The sequence below is a fragment of the Carassius auratus genome, unplaced genomic scaffold, assembly GCF_003368295.1.
Source record: "Carassius auratus strain Wakin unplaced genomic scaffold, ASM336829v1 scaf_tig00000254, whole genome shotgun sequence".
Taxonomy (NCBI): Eukaryota; Metazoa; Chordata; class Actinopteri; order Cypriniformes; family Cyprinidae; genus Carassius; species Carassius auratus.
In genome coordinates, this window is record NW_020523286.1 from 412,344 (window position 1) to 436,152 (window position 23,809).

Below are 23,809 nucleotides of genomic sequence, written 5' to 3' on the forward strand. Positions count from 1 at the left end.
TTAAAGGCTGATAATATCCAGTGTAGACTGGCTCAGATAAATCTTACAGGTGTAGTTGTGCTGGTTTTGACGAACCAGGGAGACCTTTATGATGTTTTTAAGATCCAATAGTGTGTAAATGTGGAATTTTAAAGATAAAAGATTCTCTTTAATACATTGTCTTGCAATGCTGAAGCAGTTCAGGCAGTACACATATGTGTCATAAATATATTTGTCCTCTTTACAGCTTGTTATCTGCTGTACACAAGAATCAATGAAGCATTATTTTCTTGTGTGCCTGCTTTGCTGCTCATTTTGATTATTGTGGCTAATTATAGGCTCTCTTGTGAGTTTTACTCCGTTTAGATCAAGTCAGAAGGGAGCTGTTCCGTTTAGTAATTGAATTCCTTAACACAATAGGAAGACATTCTTTTAGCGTGCTAATTTAGTACAATTAATTATTAAAAAAGGGAACATGATTTAAAAATGAATGGATTTTAGTCAGGCCTGTGCATAAATTCCATTTTGTGGGGACAGTTATGTATGCAATTGTATGCAATTAATTTGATTTCATGAAACGTGCATCAAGACTTAGAAATTAATCATGAAATACATTTTTACAAAAATAGCATCCTCCTTCATGGCACAGTTTGGCAAGTAACTGGTGGCACAGATTAGTCCAGACAAAGCATTGTGTTATTTTGAGTGCATTGACCTTTTTTCCTTTGTGAGTGCCAGGCTGGCAGAAAGGCAGCTTTGTTCAGAAAGGATTCGAGATCGTCCAGAATGGTTAACTCAAAGACGAGATTCTGTCTGCTGATATTCTGAAATTGCCTTTGGTGCTCTTGTTTTGCAGTGGAGGACCAGAAGGAGCTTCCCTCCCCTGTTAACCCGGAACTCAGACAAAAAGAAGTCCAAATGAACTTTTTCAATCAGCTGACCTCTGTCTTTAACCCTGACATTACCATGCTGGCCTCTCCATCTGCTCACATGCAGGTGGGTGAATTAGACGAGTGTTTAGATTGAGTTTACGGTGATGTGACCACACCTGGGCTTACTGCTGTTTTGTTATGAACAAGCAAAGATATTTTTTGGACAAAAGCATGATGTCAAGTGTTTTACAGGGTGAGAATGAGTGTGATGAACAGACAACAACAGATCAGGCAACGCAGGCCAAAATGAAGAATGCCTTCATCTCTCAAAATGTGTCCAGTTTACAAGAACTAGGTGAGTTGCACTTGCACTTTATCGGTGGTTCTTAAATGTTTGATTTCAAATACCACCCGCTGAAATGAAGTTAAGTGTTACACAATGAAAACCTTTCTGTTTATCCCGTACATTACAGGGGGCTCGGAAAAGTTGCTGCGCGTGTGCCTCAACCTACCCTACTTCTTACGGTATATCAACCGCTTCCAGGATGCTGTATCTGCCAATTCTTTCTTCATCATGCCGGCCACTGTGGCAGACGCCACCGCTGTCCGAAATGGGTAAGGCAAAGTCACCCTCAGATCACTGCTGTTTATTAAATCTGTTGAGATGGAGTAATCCTGACTTTTCCTCCCTGTGTTTCAGTTTTCACTCCCTGGTGATTGATGTGACCATGGCCTTGGACACACTTTCCTTGCCTGTACTGGAGCCTTTGACCCCTGGGAGACTACTTGATGTGACTGTCTTAGCACTAAGCTGCCTCTATGCAGGTGGGTTGATTTCGAAAAAAGCTTCTTTTGTCTAGTTCAGATAAACACAGAGCTTCAGGAGTGTTTTTCTCTCAGGTGTGAGTGTGGCAACTTGCATGGCCATACTGCAGGTAGGCAGCGGCTTGCAGCTTCGTGCAGCCTCCACTGGCTCCAAGGAGGAAGACTATGAAAACGACGCTGCTACCATCGTGCAGAAATGCGTAAGTGTCACTAGTCAAGATGAGTTTTATTGTCTTTGGTTCACATCTCATCTTACACTTTTCCTCTGGAACAGCTGGAAATTTATGAGATGATTGGACAGGCCATCAGTGACTCTCGCAGAGCTGGAGGAGAGGTAAGTGAACACTATGCCACAGAATATATGTGAACCTGGACCACAAAACCGATCTTAAGTGTCAGTTTTTCTAAATTGAGATGTATACATCATCTAAAACTGAATACATTTTTTCCATTGATGTATGGTTTATTAGGATCAGACAATATTTGGCCAAGATACAGCTATTTGAAAATCCGGAATATGAGGGTGCAAAAAAAAAAATCTAAATACTGAGAAAATCGAACATGATCTCTAATGATTTTTGGCATAAAAGAAAAACCAATCATTTTGGCCCATACAATGTGTTTTTTTTTTTGTTTTTTTTTGGCTATTGCTAAAAATATAACCCAGTGACTGGTTTTGTGCTCCAGGGACACATATAGCAATAATGAGAACGGCCCGTGTCTAAAACCCTGCTTCTTGTTTTAACAGCATTATCAGAACTTTCAGCTCTTGGGTGCCTGGTGCCTGTTGAACAGTCTGTATTTAATACTGAACTTGAGCCCCACGGCCCTGGCTGATAAAGGGAAGGAGAAAGATCCCCTGGCAGCACTACGGGTCAGAGACATCGTCACCCGAACCAAGGACGGAGCAGGATCTCCTAAACTTGGCCCAGGGAAAGGGTAAGTGCCTCAGTGTTCTGTACTTCAAATGATGACCTAATGAATGTGGGTGCGTGGAATATAAGAAAGCCGTAAAATGCACGTACCAAGCTCTTAGAAATAGTGTTTTCATGTTCGTTTTAAACATTCGACATTAAGTTTTGTGACTTCAATGTAAATGTGATTTGGTACGATGACTGACTAAAAAGATACAACCTATTTTCGTTACATCTTGATTCCATGTGTGAGAATGCAGCTTAATCATTATAATTTTTTTTTATATATATATATATTTATATGTATATGTGTGTGTATATGTATGTATGTGTATTAAATTATATATATTTTTTTATATTTTTTTTCTCTGGTTGTAGGTTGCAATTTTTTTTGATATATTATAATTTTTTTTATTATTATTTTAAATATTTATGTATGTATATTTTCTAAATTATGTTTATACCAGGACAGTATCATTGTGTCATTTTTGTCTTTATTTACCCCAAACAATATAAAAAAAAAAGTTGCATATTTTGTGTATTTTAGATCATTACAAAAATGACTTGTCAGTAAATGTGAAGTCTTTTGTCTCATCAGGCACCAAGGTTTTGGGGTTCTGTCAGTCATTCTGGCCAATCATTCAATCAAGCTGCTCACATCTCTGTTCCAGGACTTGCAAGTGGAGGCTCTTCACCGAGTAAGACTGACTATAACTGCTTCTTTTAAACTGCCGGAGCATTTATGTGTTGTGAATATGAGTGAAGCTGTTTTCTGTCTGTCTTCAGGGCTGGGCCAGTGACGGGCCTCCAGCAGAGCTGAACATCATGGCCCAGAGCACGTCCATACAGAGAGTGCAGAGACTCATTGACTCAGTCCCTCTCACCAATCTGCTCTTCACCCTGCTCTCCACCTCCTATAAAAAGGTATGTGACCACGAGACTTAAACATGGTTGCTATGAGGAAGTGGTCTGCTGTGTTTGGTGAATGTGGTGCCTCTGGTTCTGCCTGATTCAGGCGTGTGTGCTGCAGCGGCAGAGGAAAGGTTCGGTCAGCAGTGACGCCAGTGCCTCCACTGACTCCAACACTTACTACGAAGATGACTTCAGCAGCACAGAAGAGGACAGCAGTCAAGGTAGCAAACACGGCAGATTTCTCAGTATTTAACCTTGTTAAAAAAGGCCACAGTGAGGTCAGACATTGAAGTTGATTTAGTTCATATAAAAACAGAGTAGTTGCTTTTAACAGTGAATTTCCCCTTTAGATTGATATCTAGCTGGGTGAATCCCACAGAAAATGTCAAAGTTGTATTTCATAATAATAATAAATAAAAAATATCATATTTTTCCCGGAAAAGGAAGCATATTTTGGGAATTTTCTCATGAAAATTGTTTCCATTGAAGAATATCTTAATGGAAATTTTAATGGATCATGTTCACAGTTTTTTTTGTATTTTATTTAATTTTATATTAAAAAAACGTATTTTTTTTATGCACACTATTATCCCTTTTTTAATTTTTTTTTACCCCAAAGAAGTTAACTAAATGCATGAAATTTCGTGAATAAGAAATGAATAAATTATTTTTGCATTACAGTAGACAGCTGACTACATTGAAGGTTATTTAAATATGCTTATTTTGATTACATTGACGTCAAACACATACAATTCTTTATTTATTTTTTATGCATTTATTTTCATTGTTTCTTTGTTTACAATTTTTTTTTCTATATGTACTTTTATTAGTCCATATACCTGAACATTACTATAATGCTGAATTTACAGTTAGCTGGTGACAGTTGGGAAGGGTGGGTTTAAATTAACTATTTTCATAACAATATTGTCCAAATGCATTATTCTTTTTCCTTCTGCAAAATATAATGTTGATTGAAATATGACCTGTGCACATCTTGACAGCTTTTGTGAGATTCCCCCAGCAGTCTTATTTCATGTTATTAGCACAAGTTATTTTCTATGCAGCTGAGGTCAGGGTTTGCTTGTGGTTTACTGAGCTAGTGTCAGGGCTGAGGAATCTCAGGGACATTCTTAGGCAGTTCCTGAGCACTGCACGCTGTAGTAGAAGGACAGCGGTCAGGCCTCCCCAGAGCTCAGAGTCAGGTCAGTTTACTTCCTGTTCCTGAACACTGTGGCACGCTAAGCATCCTCTGCATGGCAGCCATCACAGCTAGTGACAGTGTCCGTTATTTCAGCAGAGAGAAGACAGGAGAGGACAAGAGCAGCTTGTTTCTCAGGTCAGCAGATCTCTGTCTTAGGTCAGAGTCGTAGTGTCTCATTATGCTTCTATTTAGTGTCTCTTAAACAGTAACAAGATCTTAATAGATTTATTTCCATGGCTAATGTTTGGATACAGTACAATGGATGATTGAATGCGGTGCTGAACGTGGCTCTTGGCGTGTTTTCAGATGATGATAGTGAACCCATTCTGGGGCTGTGGTTTGAAGAGACTATTTCTCCCAGTAAAGAGAAGGTGGCACCTCCACCTCCCCCTCCACCCCCACCTCTGGAAACATCCCCGAGACTCAAGAGCCCCAGCAAGCTGAACACGGCAGAGAACGGCAACATCCTGGCTAGTCGCAAGGACCCGGAGTTGGTAAGGCCACGATGTGTAGAGCAGTGCTGATTTTGACTAACATTGCTGCTAGAACTTAAATGTTTTTTTTTTGTCCTTTACAAACACATTTGTTACAAAACTCATAACCAACATTGTCAAAGCAGAGTCAAGACTAGTTTGATTTAGCTGCTCAAAATCAGTGTAAGGATATGAGAGAACTTCAAAACTGATCATATTTTCTGTATTTTACTATTTAAGTGCATTATTTTTTTTATCATTCAAATTATTCTTATATAAATACATAAATAGTCTTTTTCAATCATTCAAAATGTTGTTTCTTCCAGTTTTTGAGTTTGGCCTCAAGCATACTGAACTTCATCACCACCTCCATGCTGAAGTCCAGAAACAATTTCATCCGTAATTACCTGAGTGTGTCCCTCACGGAGCAGCACATGGCCACCCTAGCCAGCATCATCAAGGATGTCGACAAAGATGTCAAAGGTTTTTTCCGGTTTATTTATTTTAATTTTTATTTCTTTTACTCTTAACTCTGATATTACATTTAGGCTTCATCTAACATGTAACCTTTTTTTTGTCTAGGTTCCTCTGATGAAGAGTTCACCTCAGCCCTCTATCACTTTAATCACTCTCTGGTAACATCAGATCTGCCCTCTCCCTCCCTACAGGTACATTTTTAAATATGCTTTAAAAATATCTCCATATTAATTTAACCCATTTTAAATAGATGTCCCGTATCTGATACCTTATTTTCTTAAACTTTTTTTCAGAACACTCTTCTGCAGCAATTGGGTGTTGCCCCGTTTTCAGAGGGTCCCTGGCCCATGTACATCCACCCTCAGTCCCTCTCAGTGCTCTCCAGGTTACTGCTGATCTGGCAGCATAAAGCCAGCCAGCAGGGGGAGCCTGATGTACCGGAATGCACTAAGGTCTGGGAAAGGTATGGCGTCACCTAATCTTACACCTTCTTAAATCTAGCTTTGGATTCTTCACCAAATTCTCACCTGAGTGTATATTATGTGTTCACATCAAGTCCATATAACATTGCGCAACATTTTCAATCTGAATGGGTGGTGTTGTTTTTTTTTAGGTTTGTGGGCACTCTGAAGCAGCACACGCTACAGGGAGCAGTGCCTGCGGACGAGGACCTCAACGTTGAACACCTTCAGCTGCTTCTGCTCATCTTCCACAACTTCTCTGAAAAGGGCCGCCACAGCATCCTCGCCCTCTGCATGCAGACCATCGCTGAAATCGCAGCCCACGTGGATTCTCAGCTTCAAGCTGTACCGCTCAACCTGGCCCGCATCTTGCTTGTGTTCGACTACCTGCTGCACCAGTACTCAAAAGCTCCCATGTACTTGTTTGAGCAGGTGGGGATGTAGCTCTACTTTCAGTGGAAATATACCGCTTTTGTTGCTGGTTTGTAACAATTTTTTTGTTTTTTTTTTGCTCACTCAGGTTCAGTATAATCTTCTGACACCCCTGTCATCCGGGGCCGGTTCAGGACAGGAGGGAGGAAAGAGAGGTGCTGTCCCGCTTTATTATGGTTTCAAAGAAGTGGAAGAGAACTGGGCCAAGCACTGCTCTGCAGGTAGGAGTAAGTCAGATCTCTTATATTTCGCTCAGTTGTGCACTTGATGGTCGTTGTCGCACATACTGCATTATAACCTTTTTAAGATTTGCTAATTTAGTTCAAGAACTGTTTTGATTGATGTATGTTTGTCATCACTCTCATTTAGATTCCACAGTGCAGCCAAAATTCTACTGTGTTCTGCCTCCTGAAGCCTCAGAGGATGACAGGAGTCGACTTGACAGCAAGGTGAGGCTACACATCACAAGTCTGCACAAGTATTAGAGACATGGGAGTGTCTGTGCACCTAGTTAAACAAAACCATTTTGGTCTTTAGCAAACGTTTTCTTGGTAATTTGACATGGAATTTCTATTGTGTTTATAGTGTACTGCTTTAATTACTCAAAATATTTAATTATTTAAATATAATTATATAATATGTTCTTATTGTATATTATAATTAGGGCTGTCAGTTTAGCACGTTATCTTAATTAGTTATGAACAAATAATGCACTGCGATTAACAACAGTTAATGCACTGGCCCCGCCCCCAGACCTGTACACCATCTTACATTTCATAGTTGACTGCACAAGTGCAAATGTGATTATTATTTTATATATATGTATGTATAAAAACAGTTTAGTAAATAAGAAGTTAGTATTATTTTAAACATAATTCTGTTTTTGGTCAATTTTGCAAAAAAATAAAATAAATAATTACCTGTAAAGCCACAGCAGAACTTTTGTGTGTCTGTGATTTAACAAAGTGGTGTTTAGTTTCTGAATGAACTGTTTCGTGTGTACCAGTGATTCAAAGGCCCATTCTATTTACTTCATTCCTGAATGAATCAGCCGTTTGAACTAGGGGTGCTCCGATCACGATCGGCCGATCGTTATGCGCATCTCGTCAGTAAAGCCGGTTCTCTAATCAGCGGTTAATTCCATCAGGTGCGTGATTTCACATAGAGCCGTTGTTACTACACAGAGCCGTTGTTAATAGCGAAGATGCGCAAATCCACTTCATTTTCAGCGTTTTTTGGCGCATCTTCTCAGTTAACAACGGCTCTATGTGAAATCACGCACCTGATGGAATTAACCGCTGATTAGAGAACCGGCTTTACTGATGAGATGCGCATTAACGATCGGCCGATCGTGATCGGAGCACCCCTAGTTTGAACAAATATGAGTAAATGACTCAAAGACATTTACTGACACCTGCTGGAGGTTTTAGTTTTTTCTTTAAAGTGTCAATTAATTATCTAATAAATAAACAAACAAATAAAACATTAGGTTTAGTTGGCCAAATTTTTTTTAAATGATAATAATAATTCTGACATTTACTCACCCTGATGTTATTTCAAACCTGAATATTTTGAGGACTGCCCGGTAACAAAGCTGTTTTGGTTATCAGTGACTTTCATTTCATGAATAAAAATTACTGAGATGTTTCTCAAATTATCTTTTCTGTCTTATATAGTTTGTTACAGTAGGCCCTTGTAGCCTAAACTTATGTGTAATCATTTTTATGTTGAATCAATTATTTCTTTCTGTAGCTACTATTTGTTATGTCTACTTGATAGTTTCTCATTTAACACCATAATAGCTTTAAATAATTTTTGTGGGCGTTTTCACTGCCAAATTAAGCAAAACTAGTTAATCCAAGCACCATTTAATTAATTAGATTATAAATATGAATTGACTGACAGCCCTAATTATAATCTAATGTAATTAATTAAAATATATGATGATTATTATTATTATACAATTTGTTTGACTTTGTACATCAAAAATGGTATTGTGTAGATTTATTATTATTTTAATATACCAATATTAATTAAAATAACAAATGCCTTAATATGGTACTGCCTCTATTTACAATGAGGTTCTTGGCATTGAAAAGTTTGAAGACTTCTGCTTTAAATTTCTATAACTATATGACTATATATAGGGGGGGAAATGAATATAAGTTGTTAATGTGCATGTTATTTGTCATATCTGTTACAGGCCTTCCAAGTGCTGTTTAATGGCCCGGTTAAGTATGACGACTTATACTCCTCTCTGATCTTCCTGCTGGCAGCGGGATCCCGCTTTGACACAGCAAGACGACAAGAAAACAAGCCCATCACCCCAGTAGTGAGTGACACACAATCGACTTTGTGTTTGTGCTGGCTGACTTTGCCCTAAATGTTGTTGTCAATCTCTGGTACAGGAAGCATGTTCCTTGCAGTACTACTTCCTGGTGCTGTGGAAAATCCTGGGAGTGCTGCCACCCTCAAAGGCCTATGTTGAGCAGCTTAAGAGCGGTAACAGTGACCCCAGTGATAGCGACATCTTGCACACGCTAAGATGGTCATCAAGGTTACGAGTCAGTACCTACGTTAACTGGATCAAGGTTAGTTTTATCATTTGAACACTAAGAAAATATAACCAACTGATCAAGATGCCTTGAAGTAATTCAAGTCGATCATCTGTTACCACTCTTTAATCAGGAGCACCTAGTGAAACAGGGAATGAAAGCTGACCACGCCACATCTCTGATCGAAGTGGCCTCAGCTAAATGCAGTGCAGTGAAATATGATGTGGAGCTTGCAGAGGAATACATCGCCAGACAGGTACACTCTTAGAGGAGCCATTAACAGCTGATATAGATGTTTCTGCTTCTCTCCTAATATATGGCCTCATTAATCCTCTCCTTCACAGATTTCGTCATTTTGCTGCGTGGACCCCAACAGCATCCTACCTCTTCACCAAGTACCCTTTCTACAAACCATCTACACATTGGATGCTGTGATTTCCAAAGTGCAAGTGTCTTTAGATGAGCATTTCTCCAAAGTAGCTGCTGATACAGACCCCAGTAAATCCTCCGAACTCACCAAAAACCTGCTGCCTGCCACGCTGCAGCTCATTGATGTCTACACAGCCTTCACCAGGTGCTGGTTACACCTCATGCACCACAAGAAAAAATATGCATAAAATAACATTAGTCCATAATGGTTAATTTTCATTCAATTTTTGGATGAACCATCTCTTTAAAGTACACAAGTAAACATTAGAACACCAACCAAGTTCTTCAGCACTTTGTGACTGGTTTGCTTGTCATATCTTTGCTCAGATCATACCTGCTGATGAGCCTGCCAGAAGAAGGAGAAAACAAACACACGGAAGCTAAACTGCAGGGTTATGCTGCAGTGTTGTCCATCGGATCCACACGCTGTAAAGCCAATTTGCTTGGTAAGAATTCTGGATAAATTTAAGATATTAGCGGCTTTTATGTGAATTTGAATATCTAATCTAATTTTTGGCTCTGTTTTAACTTTCAGGTCAAGCTGTGATGCAGAATCTGCCGTCAGCTGTTCAGACATTGTGTGAAACATGGAACAACATTCACACCAATGAATTCCCTAACTTTGGCTCATGGGTTAGAATGCTTATCCTTCAGCTCTCTGAGAAAATATTTATTCTCTCACCACTTCACCGTAAACTGATTGGTTCTTTGTCCACAGCGAAACGCCTTTGCCAATGACACTATTCCATCGGAGAGTTACATCAGTGCCATTCAGGCTGCCCACCTGGGGACCCTCAGCAACCAATCATTGCCCTTAGCCTCCTCACTCAAACACATTCTGCTCTCACTGGTGCGCCTTACTGGGGACCTCATTGTGTAAGTCTTGAGCAACAAATAAAACCGACATAGCTGAATAAAAGATTGACAGATGTTAAAGATTACTTGTGTTTTGCTGCAGCACAGAGGAGCTGAACAGTCCACAGGTGGTCCGCACGCTGCTGCCCCTCCTGCTGGAGAGCAGTACCGAGAGCGTGGCAGAGATCAGCAGCACTTCGCTGGAGAGGATCCTGGGTCCTGCTGAATCAGACGCTTTCCTGGCTCTCGTCTACGAGCGCCTCGTCACAGGCTGCTACAACATCATCGCCAATCATTCCGACCCCAACAGGTGGGACCATATGACTTTTAAGCAAAGTCCTGAACTGCAGTCTGAAGGAATCCTAGATTAATATGGTTCTGTTTCCAATTAGTGGTCTGGATGAGTCTGTTCTTGAAGAGTGTCTACAGTACTTGGAGAAACAGCTGGAAAGCAGTCAGGTCCGCAAAGCAATGGAGGAGTTCTTCTCTTTCAGGTAGCTCTTGGCTGAATGATATTTCTTTAGAAATCTCTAGAAGCATTTTGCATCAATTTAACACATAGTTTACCTCCCTTTTCTTGTAGCGGAGAATTGGTGCAGATCATGATGGCCACTGCCAATGAGAACCTATCTGCAAAGTTTTGTAACCGGGTTCTGAAATTCTTCACCAAACTGTTCCAGCTCAGTAAGTAGCCATGCAACGTCTCCTAGAAATGTGCCGTTTGATTTCCCCCTCTCACACGTCCCATCTGTGTTCATCCCTCAGCCGAAAAGAGCCCCAATCCCAGCCTTCTGTGCCTGTGTGGCTCGCTAGCCCAGCTGGCTTGTGTGGAGCCCACGAGGCTGCAGGCCTGGCTGAAACGCATGACAGCCTCCCCTCCTAAAGATTCAGACCAGCTGGACACAGTGCAAGAGAACAGGCAGCTACTGCAACTCCTCACCTCCTACATTGTCCGTGATAACAGCCAGGTGGGTGAGGGCGTCTGCACTGTGCTTCTGAGCACTCTCATACCCATGGCTACAGAGATGCTGGCCAGCGGGGATGGGGCAGGATTCCCTGAGCTCATGGTCATCATGGCCACTCTAGCCAGTGCAGGACAAGGAGCAGGACATCTACAGCTACACAGAGCTGCCATTGACTGGCTCATTAGATGGTAAGTGACTTGGATAAAAAATAAAACACAGGAAAAAAAATTCAAATATTTTGTTTATTCATAACATGATATAGTTAAGTAACACCATTACAGCTATTTTGCTGAATATTCTTATGGCGCATAAACACCTTCAAAGTGCACGCATCACATGAAGTCCAGAGTGTGTGCGCATTTGCAGTGCACTCTTACACTGCTTGATTCAGTCTATTAAAATACATTCAGAATGATCACAAATTCAAGACATGGGGGTTGAAAATGTGTACCATATTTTCCGAACTATAAGTCACACTTTTTTTCATAGTTTGGCTGGTGCTGCGACTTAAAGTCAGGTCCGACTTATTTATCAAAATTAATTTGACATGAACAGAGAGAAATTAACCAATAGAAACCATTACCGTCTCCAGCCTCGAGAGGGCGCTCTATGCTGCTCAGTGCTCCTGTAGTCTACACTGAAGACATAGAGCGCCCTCTCGCGGCTGGAGACGGTAATGTTTTCTCTTGGTTCTTGGTTCTAAATAAATCCGACTAATAGTCCAGTGTGACTTATGTTTTTTTTTTCCTCATCATGACGTATTTTTGAACTGACTCGGGTCTTACTTATAGTCCAAAAAATACGGTATATTTATACCACTTCAAATATTTAATCAATTTCAGTCACAATGGCTCTCTTAACAGTGACTTGCTTCCACCTCTTGACTGTTTTAATTTCACATTTAAAGTGTCTTTTTATTATTTTAATAATTTAAAATATCAGTATTCAATATTTTATGTTTGATATATCAAAACATTATTTATGCATTTGTAACTGCAGGTTAAATGCATTCATGTCCTGCATTAAATATTGTGTGAATACATCTAAATGCCTCTTCAGGTGCAGCTTATGTCTGCATTGCAAAGATGAATTTTGTTGATATTGATTTTATTTGAAAATATTGAAATATAATTTTGATGATGATGAAATATAATTCAAAATTGCATACCCATAATCACAGCAGAAGTACTGCACATTCTCCAAACTCTTAGCAGTGTTTTGTTACTGATTGATTCAGCGCTTTGAATGAATCGTTTGAATGAATGACTCCCTCATTAACTGACTTACCCACACTTGCTGGTAATATAGTATGTTGAAAAGTATGCATTTCCCCCTGAACATTTCTTGTTTGTATAATCAGAAATGTTTTTAAAACATTAATCTCATAACATTATTTTTGCAGTTGTAATTGTTATTTGCAGTGTAATTTAATCTGAGTGGTAGCAAACCCTAAAGTGTATAATTAATTTCTAAATTTTAAAAATCTGACATGAAAGATGATGCATACATCTTTAAAAATAGGCCTTTGTAAAGGTAAATAAAAATATGCAGATTTAAGTATGTAAAAACTGATAAAACATTTGATTTAAAACATTGCTTCAGAATAAATTGTTTACTCAACCAAAAATCTAAGTGATGCAGTTTTTTTGCTGGGATTTTTTTTTTTATGGAATATTGTCTGCTGATTTGAAAAGTTCACTGTATATTGTAGTAACGAATATAATTTATTACAGCGATGATATTTTGATCTCTTGTTAATCAAATTAAATATTACACATATGTATGTAAGAAAATGTGAATTTTCATTACGTTTAGGTCTTTAATTTCATATAAGGTGGTATTTAAAAGGTCTTAAAAAGTCTGTAGAATATTATAATAGATGCATATTTAAATTTCTAGTGAATGTATAATAATACTACTACTAATAAATAGATATTTCAGAATTATGTATTTTATGTATAGTATATATTATGTAAAATATTTTACATTTAAATAATAATAGTAAATAAATTAAAATCAAGTATAAGGTGCGTTTCAGTGTAAGATCAATTTAAATTGAACAAATATACTTGCATTTAAATGTCAGCATTTTATCAGACACGCTTTTCAAGTGCATGTTCCCTAGAAGCGAGTGCTTTCTTTTTATTCCTAGAAGAGAATAAAAGGCAAGGAATATAAAAGTTTTGACCTCAGTATGAACTAAAAACTACTACACACAGACTGAAGCCACCAAAACTCTACCTCGATTTCATTGGGTCTTTTACCTCCCAGTTTTATCTAAACCTGACCTTTTCATCTTTTTCTTTCAGTAAAAAATACTTGTATCAGAAGAATGTTGTGGAAAAAGTTTCAGCCAATGTGTCACAAGGCAAGGTGGGTGTTAAGTCCATTTTGAAGGTAACCATTTGCACATATTTGTGTCGGAACGTAAGTGAACACTCTTGTTTGCAGCATGCCAGCATGCTGGAGTGTGCCTGCCACATCATTTCCTACCTGGCAGACGTGATGAACGCTTTGAGGCAGAGCAGTGGCCAGGGCTCATCCCAGCTTCTGATGGAGGGAGAGGAGAAGGCGATTGAGGTTGACTCTGACTGGGTGGAGGAGCTTGCCGTGGAGGAGGAAGACTCACAGGCTGAAGATTCGGTCAGGAGACAATCTGCTCACTGCGTCTTAGATTTAAATCTAGCTTCTCTTTTTCCAATCATATCTATGAGTTTCTTGTGTTTTAGGATGAGGATTCACTCTGCAATAAGCTATGCACCTTCACCATCACACAAAAGGAGTTCATGAACCAGCACTGGTAATGGACCAACTCGGCATTCCTTTGCTATGCAACAGAAGCGTTCGGAAGCTGTGCTGTGGGTCTTTAATCTCCTGCTCTTCCTCATACAGGTATCACTGTCACACCTGTAAGATGGTGGATGGGGTAGGTGTGTGCACAGTGTGTGCCAAGGTCTGTCACAAAGACCATGAGATCTCCTATGCCAAATACGGCTCTTTCTTCTGTGACTGCGGGGCCAAGGAGGATGGCAGCTGCCAGGTGAGACCGAATACTTCAGGTCATCATGGGAAAAGAGCAACTGCGGTAACTTTGGCTTGCAAATCATTTATTATTGACTGCCATTAGCTCATTTCAGACCTCCCTCAATTCATCAGGGTTTGCAACATTTCATCTTTTGATTTTTTTTTTTGATAATTAAGTAAGTTTGGTAGTATATTACTTCAGATAAATCCAGTCCATTTCACTGTTGTTAAAGGAATAGTTCACCCCCATCCCCAAAAAACGGTGGGGGGTCAAATTATTTGTGGCCTGGCCAACCTGCTGAAATTCTTCAGAAATCAAAAAATATAATATTACAAACTCTACGGCTAGGGCTGAAATGGAAAAAAAAAAAGATCTAAATTATTATTATTATTTTTTTTTCATCTTAACATTTTGCCGATTCTCAATTTTTAACTAGTCAACTTGAAAATGTAACTAAAAAATTATTTGAGAAAATCCTATTCGAAGTCCATGAGGCTGAGTAAATAATGTAACCATTTTAATGTTTGGGTGAACCGTTCCTTTAATCTTCAATATAGTATTTCCTTTTTTGCTTAATTTTCTAATTAAAAAGATTTTCAGATGGTCATTTCAACATTTAAGCCATATCCACTCATGCATGTCTCCTTGATGGAAACACAAAGCATGTAACACAAATTTGATCCCCTCTTCCCTGTGGTTCCCCCTCCTGGCATAAACATCCTTTGTAATTAAGTCTGAGTAACGAAATGCATCCCACATCCCTGATCTTGGGTCTGTATCTTTATTTTACAGGCTCTAGTGAAAAGAAGTCCCAGCAGTGGAATGAGCTCCACCATGAAGGAGTCCTCGGCGTTCCAGAGTGAGCTGCGCATGCCAGAGAGCGCCATCCGTCACCAGAGCTCCTCGTCCGCGGACAAGGGTAAAGTCACCATCTGTGATGGCAAAAGCAGCGACCAAGACAAACCTAAGAAGAGCAGCGTGTGTAAAAACATTGAGGGCTGCAGAGAGGATCTGGTCATCCAAGTGGTATGATAATTTTTTTCTCTTCGTTCTCTAAATCTGTTTTGATATTAGAAGCGCATTTGACTCAGTGCAATCATTAATTTTCGCAGGCGAGCTCCTCCACAGCAGCCCTGGTGCTGGAGTTGCTCATTTTCCTAATGGACGCCATCCAGACCAATTTCCAGCAGGCATCAGCTGTGGGCAGCAGCAGCCGGGCTCAGCACGCTCTCAATGAATTACACACTCAAGACAAGACGGTTGAGATGACAGATCAGCTCATGGTATGAACCAAACACCTGAAGACTAATTCTAACACACACATCGATACTTGACACGAACCGTGATTTTATCCTCCAGGTTCCCACACTGGGCTCACAAGAGGGTGCATTTGAGAACGTCAGGATGAACTACAGTGGAGATCAAGGACAGACTATCCGCCAGCTCATCAGTGCCCATGTGCTGCGTCGGGTGGCCATGTGTGTGCTGTCGTCCCCTCACGGACGCAGACAACACCTCGCTGTCAGCCATGAGAAGGGCAAGGTAAGGTAACACCAGTTTGTGTCTTCACGACTTCATTTTTAATTGTGACTACATGGAGGCTGGCTGTGTTTTTTGCAGATCACAGTTCTGCAGTTGTCTGCGCTGTTGAAGCAGGCTGACTCCAGTAAGAGGAAACTGACTCTGACTCGCCTGGCTTCAGCTCCTGTCCCCTTCACAGTGCTTAGTCTCACAGGAAACCCCTGTAATGAGGACTATCTGGCAGTGTGTGGACTCAAGGTAACAAGCGCTGACAAAACTATGAAGGAATTATTTCACAGTTTCCACTGAATCATTTCACAGGGAGATTTAGGAATTATATCACAGGTTTGTTTCCCGCTGACTTTAGTCTTGTTTCTCTGCATCACATCTACAGGACTGCCACGTTCTGACATTCAGCAGCACAGGCTCTGTCTCAGATCACTTAGTCCTGCATCCTCAGCTTGCCACTGGAAACTTCATCATCAAGGCCATATGGCTTCCTGGATCACAGACTGAATTGGCTATCATCACTGCTGATTTTGTCAAGGTGAGTAATTGTACTTGTTATGGAACAGCTCATCATTTATTTCAAGTTCTTCATTAACGAAGCTAACCAAAATTTGGCCAGTAATCATAAAAAATAAAAATAAAAATTAAACATCTTTATTCTTACATTTTCAGTTTTAGAATGTTTTAAAAAATATTTTGTGATGGCAAGGCTGAATTTTCAGTGGGCTTCCCTTTTCAGTTTCACATTATTCCTCAGAAATCATTCTAATATGACTATTTAGTGCTCAAGAAACATTTCTTATCAATGTTGACAATAGGTTTTTTATTTAATTTTTTTGGGTAAACAATACCTTTGTAGAAAATTTGATAGATTTTTATTTTGTGATGAATAGAAAGTTCAGATTAGCAGCATTTATTTGAAGGAGAAACACTTTGTAACATTGTAAATATCTTTACTGTCACATTTGATCAATTTAATGAATCCTTGTCGATCAGCTTCCTTTAAAAAAAAATCTTAACTGCAACCTTTTGAACAACTTTGTGTAACGATACTTCTTGCTGTATTTCAAATAAAAATAAATTTATCCTCAAAAGTGACAAAAAGTTGCCAATATAGCCATGTGTCATCAGTTTTATAAAAAGTAATGTCCCTTAAATCACTATTTTTTGCAGATTTATGACTTATCTGTGGATGCCCTGAGCCCCATGTACTACTTCCTGCTACCAAGTTCAAAGATCAGAGATGCCACATTCCTGTTCAACGAGGAGAGCAAAAACATCATCGTGATCATGTCCTCAGCTGGCTACATGTACACTCAGGTGATGGATGAGTCCAGCAGTGCCCAGAACGGCCCTTTCTACGTCACCAATGTTCTGGAGATCAACCACGAGGATCTGAAGGTTTTATGATGTTATATTTTCCTATATAGTCATATAGACTGCAATTAGTTAACCAAGTGGATTCAGAATGTATTGAGTGTGACCACGTGCCGAGTTTGTTGTGTGTTTGCTTCACAGGACAGTAATGGCCAGGTGGCTGGAGGCGGAGTCTCTGTGTATTACTCCCACGTCCTGCAGATGCTCTTCTTCAGCTACAGTCAGGGCAAATCATTCGCCGCCACAGTGAGCTGCAGCAACATGGAAACACGGAGACTCTTTACCATTAATGTCAAAGGGTAGGATTCCTCTTCCTCTTTTAAATTTGTATAGAAAAGTTCAGTCTTAAAATTAGATTGTGTCACTCTTTCTCTGAAGTGTTTTGTTTTTCTCTAATGTTTGTTCTCTTGCACATGCAGATCTAATGGAGGTAGTAAGACATCTCCAGCTCTCTGTCAGTGGTCAGAAGTGATGAACCACCCAGGCTTGGTGTGCTGTGTCCAGCAGACCACAGGAATCCCACTTGTCATCATGGTAAAACCAGACACGTTCCTCATCCAGGAGATCAAAACCCTGCCTGCAAAAGCTAAGGTCAGTTCCTAGAATTTCCTAGTGGTCCTAAGAAAGTATAGAATATGTATTGTGAAGCTTTGAATATTTTATTGTAAAACAAAAACAAAAACAGATTGATTTCTGTGTTAAATGTGAATCATTTGATGTAACATCTGTTGTTTTGTATTTTTCTCCCCCCCCCTGCCCACCGCTTCTGAGGCTGCACTAATATCTTTGCTCACTTCCTGTGGCTAGCATATGCTCACTAGGGCTGTGCAAAAGATTGCATGCGATTTTCATGTGCACCTCGTCAGTAAAGGCACTCCTGTGATCAGAAGTACATCTCCAGCATGTGTGTTCAGATCAGGGTTGCCAGGTCTTCAAAAAAATCCAGCCCAATTGCTTCTCAAAACAAGCCCAATCGCGTTTCTGGGAGGTTCCCCTATAAAAATTGCGTCCCGGGGTAAAAATAAACATCACGTTATTGGGGTCGCTTCAACCCGTGGACATGATAAACAACTGCAGAGCGGCATTTACTACACAGAGCCATTGTCCACCGACAAGCTATACAAAATCGCTTTCAAAATCGACAAAGAATCGCCTCCGATTTTCTGTGAACTAAAGCTCTGTGTAGTAAAGGCCAACCAGTGTTGCCAAGTCTGTGATTGTTTTTCATGTCCACGGGTCGAAACGACCCCAATAAAAATAACGTGATTTTTAGCCCCTAAAATGCTAATTTTACAGAGGGAACCCCATCAAAAAAAAACATATTTTATCGCCCTGAACGAAACGTGATTGTGCTAGTTTTGAGAAGTAATTGGGCAGGTTTTGTTTTGAAAACCTGGCAATCCTGATCTGAACGCACATGTTGGAGATATACTACTAATCACAGGAGTTTTACTGACAATATACGCATGAAAATCGCATTTGTTTTTTGGCACAGCCCTAATGCTCACACTAATTAATTGAATTGAATCAGAATGTTTTGCTCTTATAAACATGAGACGCGCATAATAGTATCCAATTGCAGAGTTGCAGCCCTGATGAATGGAGAAGCACGACAAAAAGCTGTGAGGCGTAATGATCAAAGATGTCCAGCTAGCGCATATTTAGCATATAGAAAAGATAATTATAAAGCAGCGGAGCTCAGATTAAACAGCTCAGAGTAATCATGTCATCTCCATAATAACGATATGATTGCCAGAACAAATTCACCGGGATATTTGAAAAGGTCCTGTTCACACATTGTCTATTAATGGTAACTTACTGGTAATTTACCAGCACTGTATGTGAGAATGCACATGGGGCTAAACTCTTCCTCAGTATATTCTGTGAATTTGAATTGTTTAACGTCATCTGGAAAAACAGTGTGCATTATCTCACTCGATTTGTAACGTAAATCATTTATAAACTTTTGCCAACACAGGAGAATACGTCAACCTATGTCTAAATATGCCATTGTATTTTACATCGCTATTTCAAAATGAACATTTCTGCACATGTCCAAATATAAAAATGTAATGGATTTAAACATTAGGTGCGTTTACATGGACACTTTTTGCTTCCATCGGATTGAATCCATTCTGATTTATGAATCCTAACATAGTGTTTACATGAATGCTGAATAAAATGATCGGGTTGATGTGCGCGTTTATATGTCACAGGCTTGTGATTGGATTTACTCTTTTGATATGTGCACACTGCATGAATGTACAGAGTTCCCCGCTGCTGTCGCATACTGATTTAAACAGCATACGTCAAATGTAGTTACTTCAACCAGGACATGAACTGTTGTGCTGCTTAACGTTACTTAAAAAATTAAACAATTCGATCGAAATTGTAGTCTGATCTGGCCAATTCAATCCGACTGATGTGTTTACATGTGACTCTTTTATTCTGATTGTGCTTCTAGTACTATTGCGATCTGATTAGTAGTGTCCATGTAAACGCAGCTTTTGTTTAATCACGCTGTAAAGTGAAACATAACCAGGCTGTTGGTGCCCTCTGCAGGTATTTTTTTAATCCATAATGTGCTTAAATTGATTGTTCATATTATGTATAGGCATATTACATTATGTATTTTAACAGTGTTGTTCAATGCAATTATTTAGTTTCTTGGTTATGATATTTTATTTGAGCAAACTATTATTGCCTCATAGTTAGTTTATATATAAATAGTCATACTAAAGCCTGGTTTTCACTTGGGTCTGTTCATGTTAGTAAAAAAATATCAGATTACTCAGTTGTCAAAATAATCAGTAGATTACTTGATTACCAAAATAATCATTAGTTACAGCCCTAGATTAGTTAAAATATTTCTAAATACAACAGCATTGCTTTACTTTTTGTAATTAAAAGACAAATATTTGTAATTAAAAATTTATTTAAAATTTATTAAAATATTGTCACGTTCTAGTGAACCAGGTATTTTTGTCTCATCTCGTGAGCTAAGTGTTTTGACACACCCATAGTGTTGATAAGCAGTGATATAGCTCTTAATTTTCCAAGTGTATGAAACCGCTTTCATTCTTCAGGTCAACCATATATTCATAAAAATAAAATCAGTTTGAATAAAGAAAGCAATAGCTTTGCCATAGTATCCTTTCAAATGTTTAGGTTGCCGCAGGCACTACTTTGCATGTGCTGCCCCGCCCCCAGAAAAAAAAGTCAGGTTTAGGAATTGTATTTTTATTTTTTTGCTTTAACCCCTGCATTAAAATCACCCAACCAGATTTAGTACCAATACCAGGGTAAAAGAGGCTGGAATGGGCAAACTTTTGTGTACAACAAATCCTAATAGTGCAAACACGATAATCGATTCTCTCTCTCTTCCCCTAAGATTCAGGACATGGTTGCAATCCGTCACACAGCAAGCAATGAGCAGCAGCGCACCACCATGATACTGCTGTGTGAAGATGGCAGTCTCCGTATATACATGGCCAACGTGGAGAACACGTCCTATTGGCTCCAGCCCTCCCTTCAGCCTAGCAGTGTGATCAGCATCATGAAACCCGTCCGCAAACGCAAGACAGCCACAGCCAGTGAGTCACCCACATTTGCTCTGACTAATCACATTGTTTAGTGATGTTTAGAGAGATTTATGTTGCATTTTGTGTTTCTTCATCAGCCACACGCACATCCAGCCAAGTTAGTTTCCCTGTGGACTTCTTCGAGCACAATCAGCAGCTGACAGAGGTGGAGTTTGGAGGCAATGACCTGCTGCAGGTCTACAACGGACAACAGATAAAACACCGTCTGAATTCTACAGGGATGTATGTGGCTAACACCAAGGTAACAAGTGTGATTCCAGCTACAGTATAATTTAGAAATGATCATTAATGGGTCAAAGACATTCTCACTTTGAGTCATTCATGTTGGTTCCTGTCAACAGCCTGGAGGTTTCACAGTGGAAGTGGTGAACAATAACAACTCAATGGTGATGACTGGAATGAGGGTACAGGTGGGCACTCAGGCCATTGAGCGTGCTCCTTCTTACATTGAAATCTTTGGGCGCACCATGCAGCTCAACCTGACACGTTCCCGCTGGTTTGACTTCCCTTTCACCCGCGAGGAAGCACTTCAGGCAGACAAGAAGCTCTCCATTTTCAGTAAGAGCCCATCAGACAAAACAAAAAGAAAAGAAAAATGCATGCATTATTCGAAAAGTGTAGATTAAATAAAAGAAACATTAATTAAATAATATTAGTTTAAAAAATAAATATGAAATAATTTTTTTTTTAATTCAGAATATTATATTATGAAATAAAATGAAATAAAATTATAAGTGTGTGTCATAAGTTTAAAAAAATAATTTACACTTTTAATATATTTATATATGTAATTTATATGAGTGAATTATATAGACTTTTGTTTTTAAAATTTAATTCCATACATTTCGGCTTTTAACATAAGTGGTGATTATAATGAATAATTCTGATGTTTTTTTGTTTCAGTTGGTGCTTCAGTCGACCCAGCAGGTGTCACCATGCTGGACTCCATTAAGATTTATGGCAAAACCAAAGAGCAGTTCGGCTGGCCAGACGAGCCCCCCGAGGACTTCTCCTCAGCTGCAGTCAACAACGTGTGCAGCCCCAACCTAAACCAGAGCAATGGCACCGGAGACAGTGACATCGCCAGCCCCATCACAACAAGCGGCACTGTACTGGAGAGGTATACTTTTCTCCTACGGCTGGGTGCTCTGATTTCAACCTATTAATTCATATGATTTCCTGTAGAGAAAATGTCTTCTATCTCTCTTCATTTCACTTTATTTACTGCATTTAATCTGTATTATTGTCTCAAGAGTGCCCATAATTGATGTCAGTTAACGTAACTGAAACGAAGAGCAGAGGAGAGAGAAGGGATTGGGGGAGGGGGTGTGCGTGACGTGTCCAGTGCATGGCTGCCATCATAATGACCTCGTGCTCGCATGCTTGCGTTTCCTGTGTTTGACATACAAATCATTTTTACGTGTTTCTTTTCTGTGATCCTCACACATTTTTCTTTTTCTTTGCTCCCTAAAACAATAAAAAAAAAAGTTGTGAAACTGAGTCCTTATCAGCCTTGGACCGGTTAGTAATCGCCCTTTCTCTGCTTGTGTGCATGGTGGTTAGCTTGTGTGTGTGTGTGTGTGTGTGTGTGTATATATATATATATATGTGCGAGAGACAGCAGTCAGACTGAGCTTGCTCTGGTGTAGATCATGCAGGACAATTACAGCATTTATAAAGACATTAGTAATCAACATTTGTGATTTACTTTAATGCTTTTAACTCTGATATTGTGTTATGGTTTGAATATGGCAGTGCTTTAAGAATGATGTAGAATTGGATTATGTTAGTGTGGACTGCTATAATTTTAATGTTATGCACCGTTTTCCCTCTCTAACTGTTGTTTGATCTCTAGGTTGGTGGTCAACTCAATGGAAGCTCTAGAGAGCTGCTTTGCTGTGGGTTCCCCCAATGAAAAGGTGAGGAAATCTTGTTCGCTTTACGTTTAAGGATATCAAAAATACCAGTACCAGGTGATCCGAAGTTAGAATGCATTTTTAAACCATACCTTAAACCACATTAACATTGCTTTACACCAAATACACAAAAAGTGTTATTTTTAGTAACGTATATAACATATAACATTTATGTTCTATTTCAGTTAACAAACTATTTTGAATAGTTTTAATGCAAGATTCCAGCACTGCTTTTTGCTTGGTGTGGGTGTTCAGATGGTTTAGATTTGACATTTTTCATTTGCTTGTGATTTTTCAATACCTAAAATCTATAGGAGAAAAATAAAGCTGCTGCTCTAGAGTTGGCCACTCTCCTCCTGTCCATCCCCACTCCTGCTGGAGTACAGCAGCAGACCAAAGGCCTTCTGGCTAGTCTGCACACCAGCCGCACAGCCTACCACAACCACAAGGTGCCAACATGATCGCTACTGATCAGAACTTTATCCTGTATTAGACTTGAATCACCATATCGTTAAGCTCAGCTTTCTAACTGGTGCTTAATATGTGTTTAGGATCAGTCTCTGCTTAGCAACGCAGTACAGTGTCTGAACAGCTGCAGTAAAGAAGGGAAAGAGCTAGACCCTGATGTGTTCCAGAGACTGGTGATCACAGCCCGCTCCATCGCCATCATGAGACCTAACAATCTTGTGCACTTCACCGAGTCCAGACTTCCTCAGTCAGACACCGGTACACCCATTGAATCTCTTAGACGTTCATCTTCATGTCCTTTTATGTGCCTTTTCATAAAGTCAGTGTTTCTTCTCTTCAGATGTAGGTGATGATGGGAAGGATGGACCGAAGCAAGCTGATACGGAGAGTTGTAGCTTCATCATGCAGCTGGTCACTAACTTCTGGAAGCTTCATGCTCTCAAACCCAAGAATGCTTTTTTGGCTCCCGCCTGTTTGCCAGGTACATAGTCACACAGTGTTTATTGATTTGAGGCACACCAGGAGTTCATTGATTTATTAT

General features: G+C 39.5%; 1 protein-coding gene across 15 annotated transcripts in view; it reads left to right on the forward strand.

Annotated features, from left to right (window-relative positions):
• The window catches only part of LOC113068857 (E3 ubiquitin-protein ligase UBR4), a 46,304-nt gene that overhangs the window by 3,038 nt on the left and 19,457 nt on the right, over window positions 1-23,809 (forward strand). For 6 of the 15 annotated variants that reach the window (XM_026241723.1, XM_026241728.1, XM_026241727.1 and 3 more), the window contains exons 5-54: window positions 836-975; window positions 1,104-1,206; window positions 1,325-1,466; window positions 1,552-1,676; window positions 1,752-1,876; window positions 1,951-2,010; window positions 2,425-2,615; window positions 3,189-3,288; window positions 3,377-3,514; window positions 3,606-3,723; window positions 4,797-4,838; window positions 5,010-5,197; window positions 5,503-5,659; window positions 5,759-5,844; window positions 5,947-6,116; window positions 6,267-6,546; window positions 6,635-6,773; window positions 6,916-6,995; window positions 8,750-8,878; window positions 8,955-9,137; window positions 9,235-9,357; window positions 9,446-9,675; window positions 9,858-9,976; window positions 10,066-10,163; window positions 10,249-10,406; window positions 10,489-10,695; window positions 10,778-10,879; window positions 10,969-11,069; window positions 11,151-11,538; window positions 13,660-13,723; window positions 13,802-13,993; window positions 14,080-14,150; window positions 14,243-14,435; window positions 15,168-15,401; window positions 15,488-15,658; window positions 15,735-15,917; window positions 15,996-16,154; window positions 16,291-16,443; window positions 17,079-17,306; window positions 17,424-17,581; window positions 17,702-17,873; window positions 20,674-20,875; window positions 20,962-21,125; window positions 21,226-21,442; window positions 21,788-22,004; window positions 22,373-22,405; window positions 22,740-22,803; window positions 23,115-23,249; window positions 23,352-23,526; window positions 23,609-23,749. In XM_026241723.1, the coding sequence (XP_026097508.1) occupies window positions 836-975; window positions 1,104-1,206; window positions 1,325-1,466; window positions 1,552-1,676; window positions 1,752-1,876; window positions 1,951-2,010; window positions 2,425-2,615; window positions 3,189-3,288; window positions 3,377-3,514; window positions 3,606-3,723; window positions 4,797-4,838; window positions 5,010-5,197; window positions 5,503-5,659; window positions 5,759-5,844; window positions 5,947-6,116; window positions 6,267-6,546; window positions 6,635-6,773; window positions 6,916-6,995; window positions 8,750-8,878; window positions 8,955-9,137; window positions 9,235-9,357; window positions 9,446-9,675; window positions 9,858-9,976; window positions 10,066-10,163; window positions 10,249-10,406; window positions 10,489-10,695; window positions 10,778-10,879; window positions 10,969-11,069; window positions 11,151-11,538; window positions 13,660-13,723; window positions 13,802-13,993; window positions 14,080-14,150; window positions 14,243-14,435; window positions 15,168-15,401; window positions 15,488-15,658; window positions 15,735-15,917; window positions 15,996-16,154; window positions 16,291-16,443; window positions 17,079-17,306; window positions 17,424-17,581; window positions 17,702-17,873; window positions 20,674-20,875; window positions 20,962-21,125; window positions 21,226-21,442; window positions 21,788-22,004; window positions 22,373-22,405; window positions 22,740-22,803; window positions 23,115-23,249; window positions 23,352-23,526; window positions 23,609-23,749 (7,548 nt within the window). The remainder of the gene's footprint in view (window positions 1-835; window positions 976-1,103; window positions 1,207-1,324; window positions 1,467-1,551; window positions 1,677-1,751; window positions 1,877-1,950; window positions 2,011-2,424; window positions 2,616-3,188; window positions 3,289-3,376; window positions 3,515-3,605; window positions 3,724-4,796; window positions 4,839-5,009; window positions 5,198-5,502; window positions 5,660-5,758; window positions 5,845-5,946; window positions 6,117-6,266; window positions 6,547-6,634; window positions 6,774-6,915; window positions 6,996-8,749; window positions 8,879-8,954; window positions 9,138-9,234; window positions 9,358-9,445; window positions 9,676-9,857; window positions 9,977-10,065; window positions 10,164-10,248; window positions 10,407-10,488; window positions 10,696-10,777; window positions 10,880-10,968; window positions 11,070-11,150; window positions 11,539-13,659; window positions 13,724-13,801; window positions 13,994-14,079; window positions 14,151-14,242; window positions 14,436-15,167; window positions 15,402-15,487; window positions 15,659-15,734; window positions 15,918-15,995; window positions 16,155-16,290; window positions 16,444-17,078; window positions 17,307-17,423; window positions 17,582-17,701; window positions 17,874-20,673; window positions 20,876-20,961; window positions 21,126-21,225; window positions 21,443-21,787; window positions 22,005-22,372; window positions 22,406-22,739; window positions 22,804-23,114; window positions 23,250-23,351; window positions 23,527-23,608; window positions 23,750-23,809) is intronic. The other 9 variants (XM_026241726.1, XM_026241736.1, XM_026241730.1 and 6 more) reach the window with 7 other exon arrangements.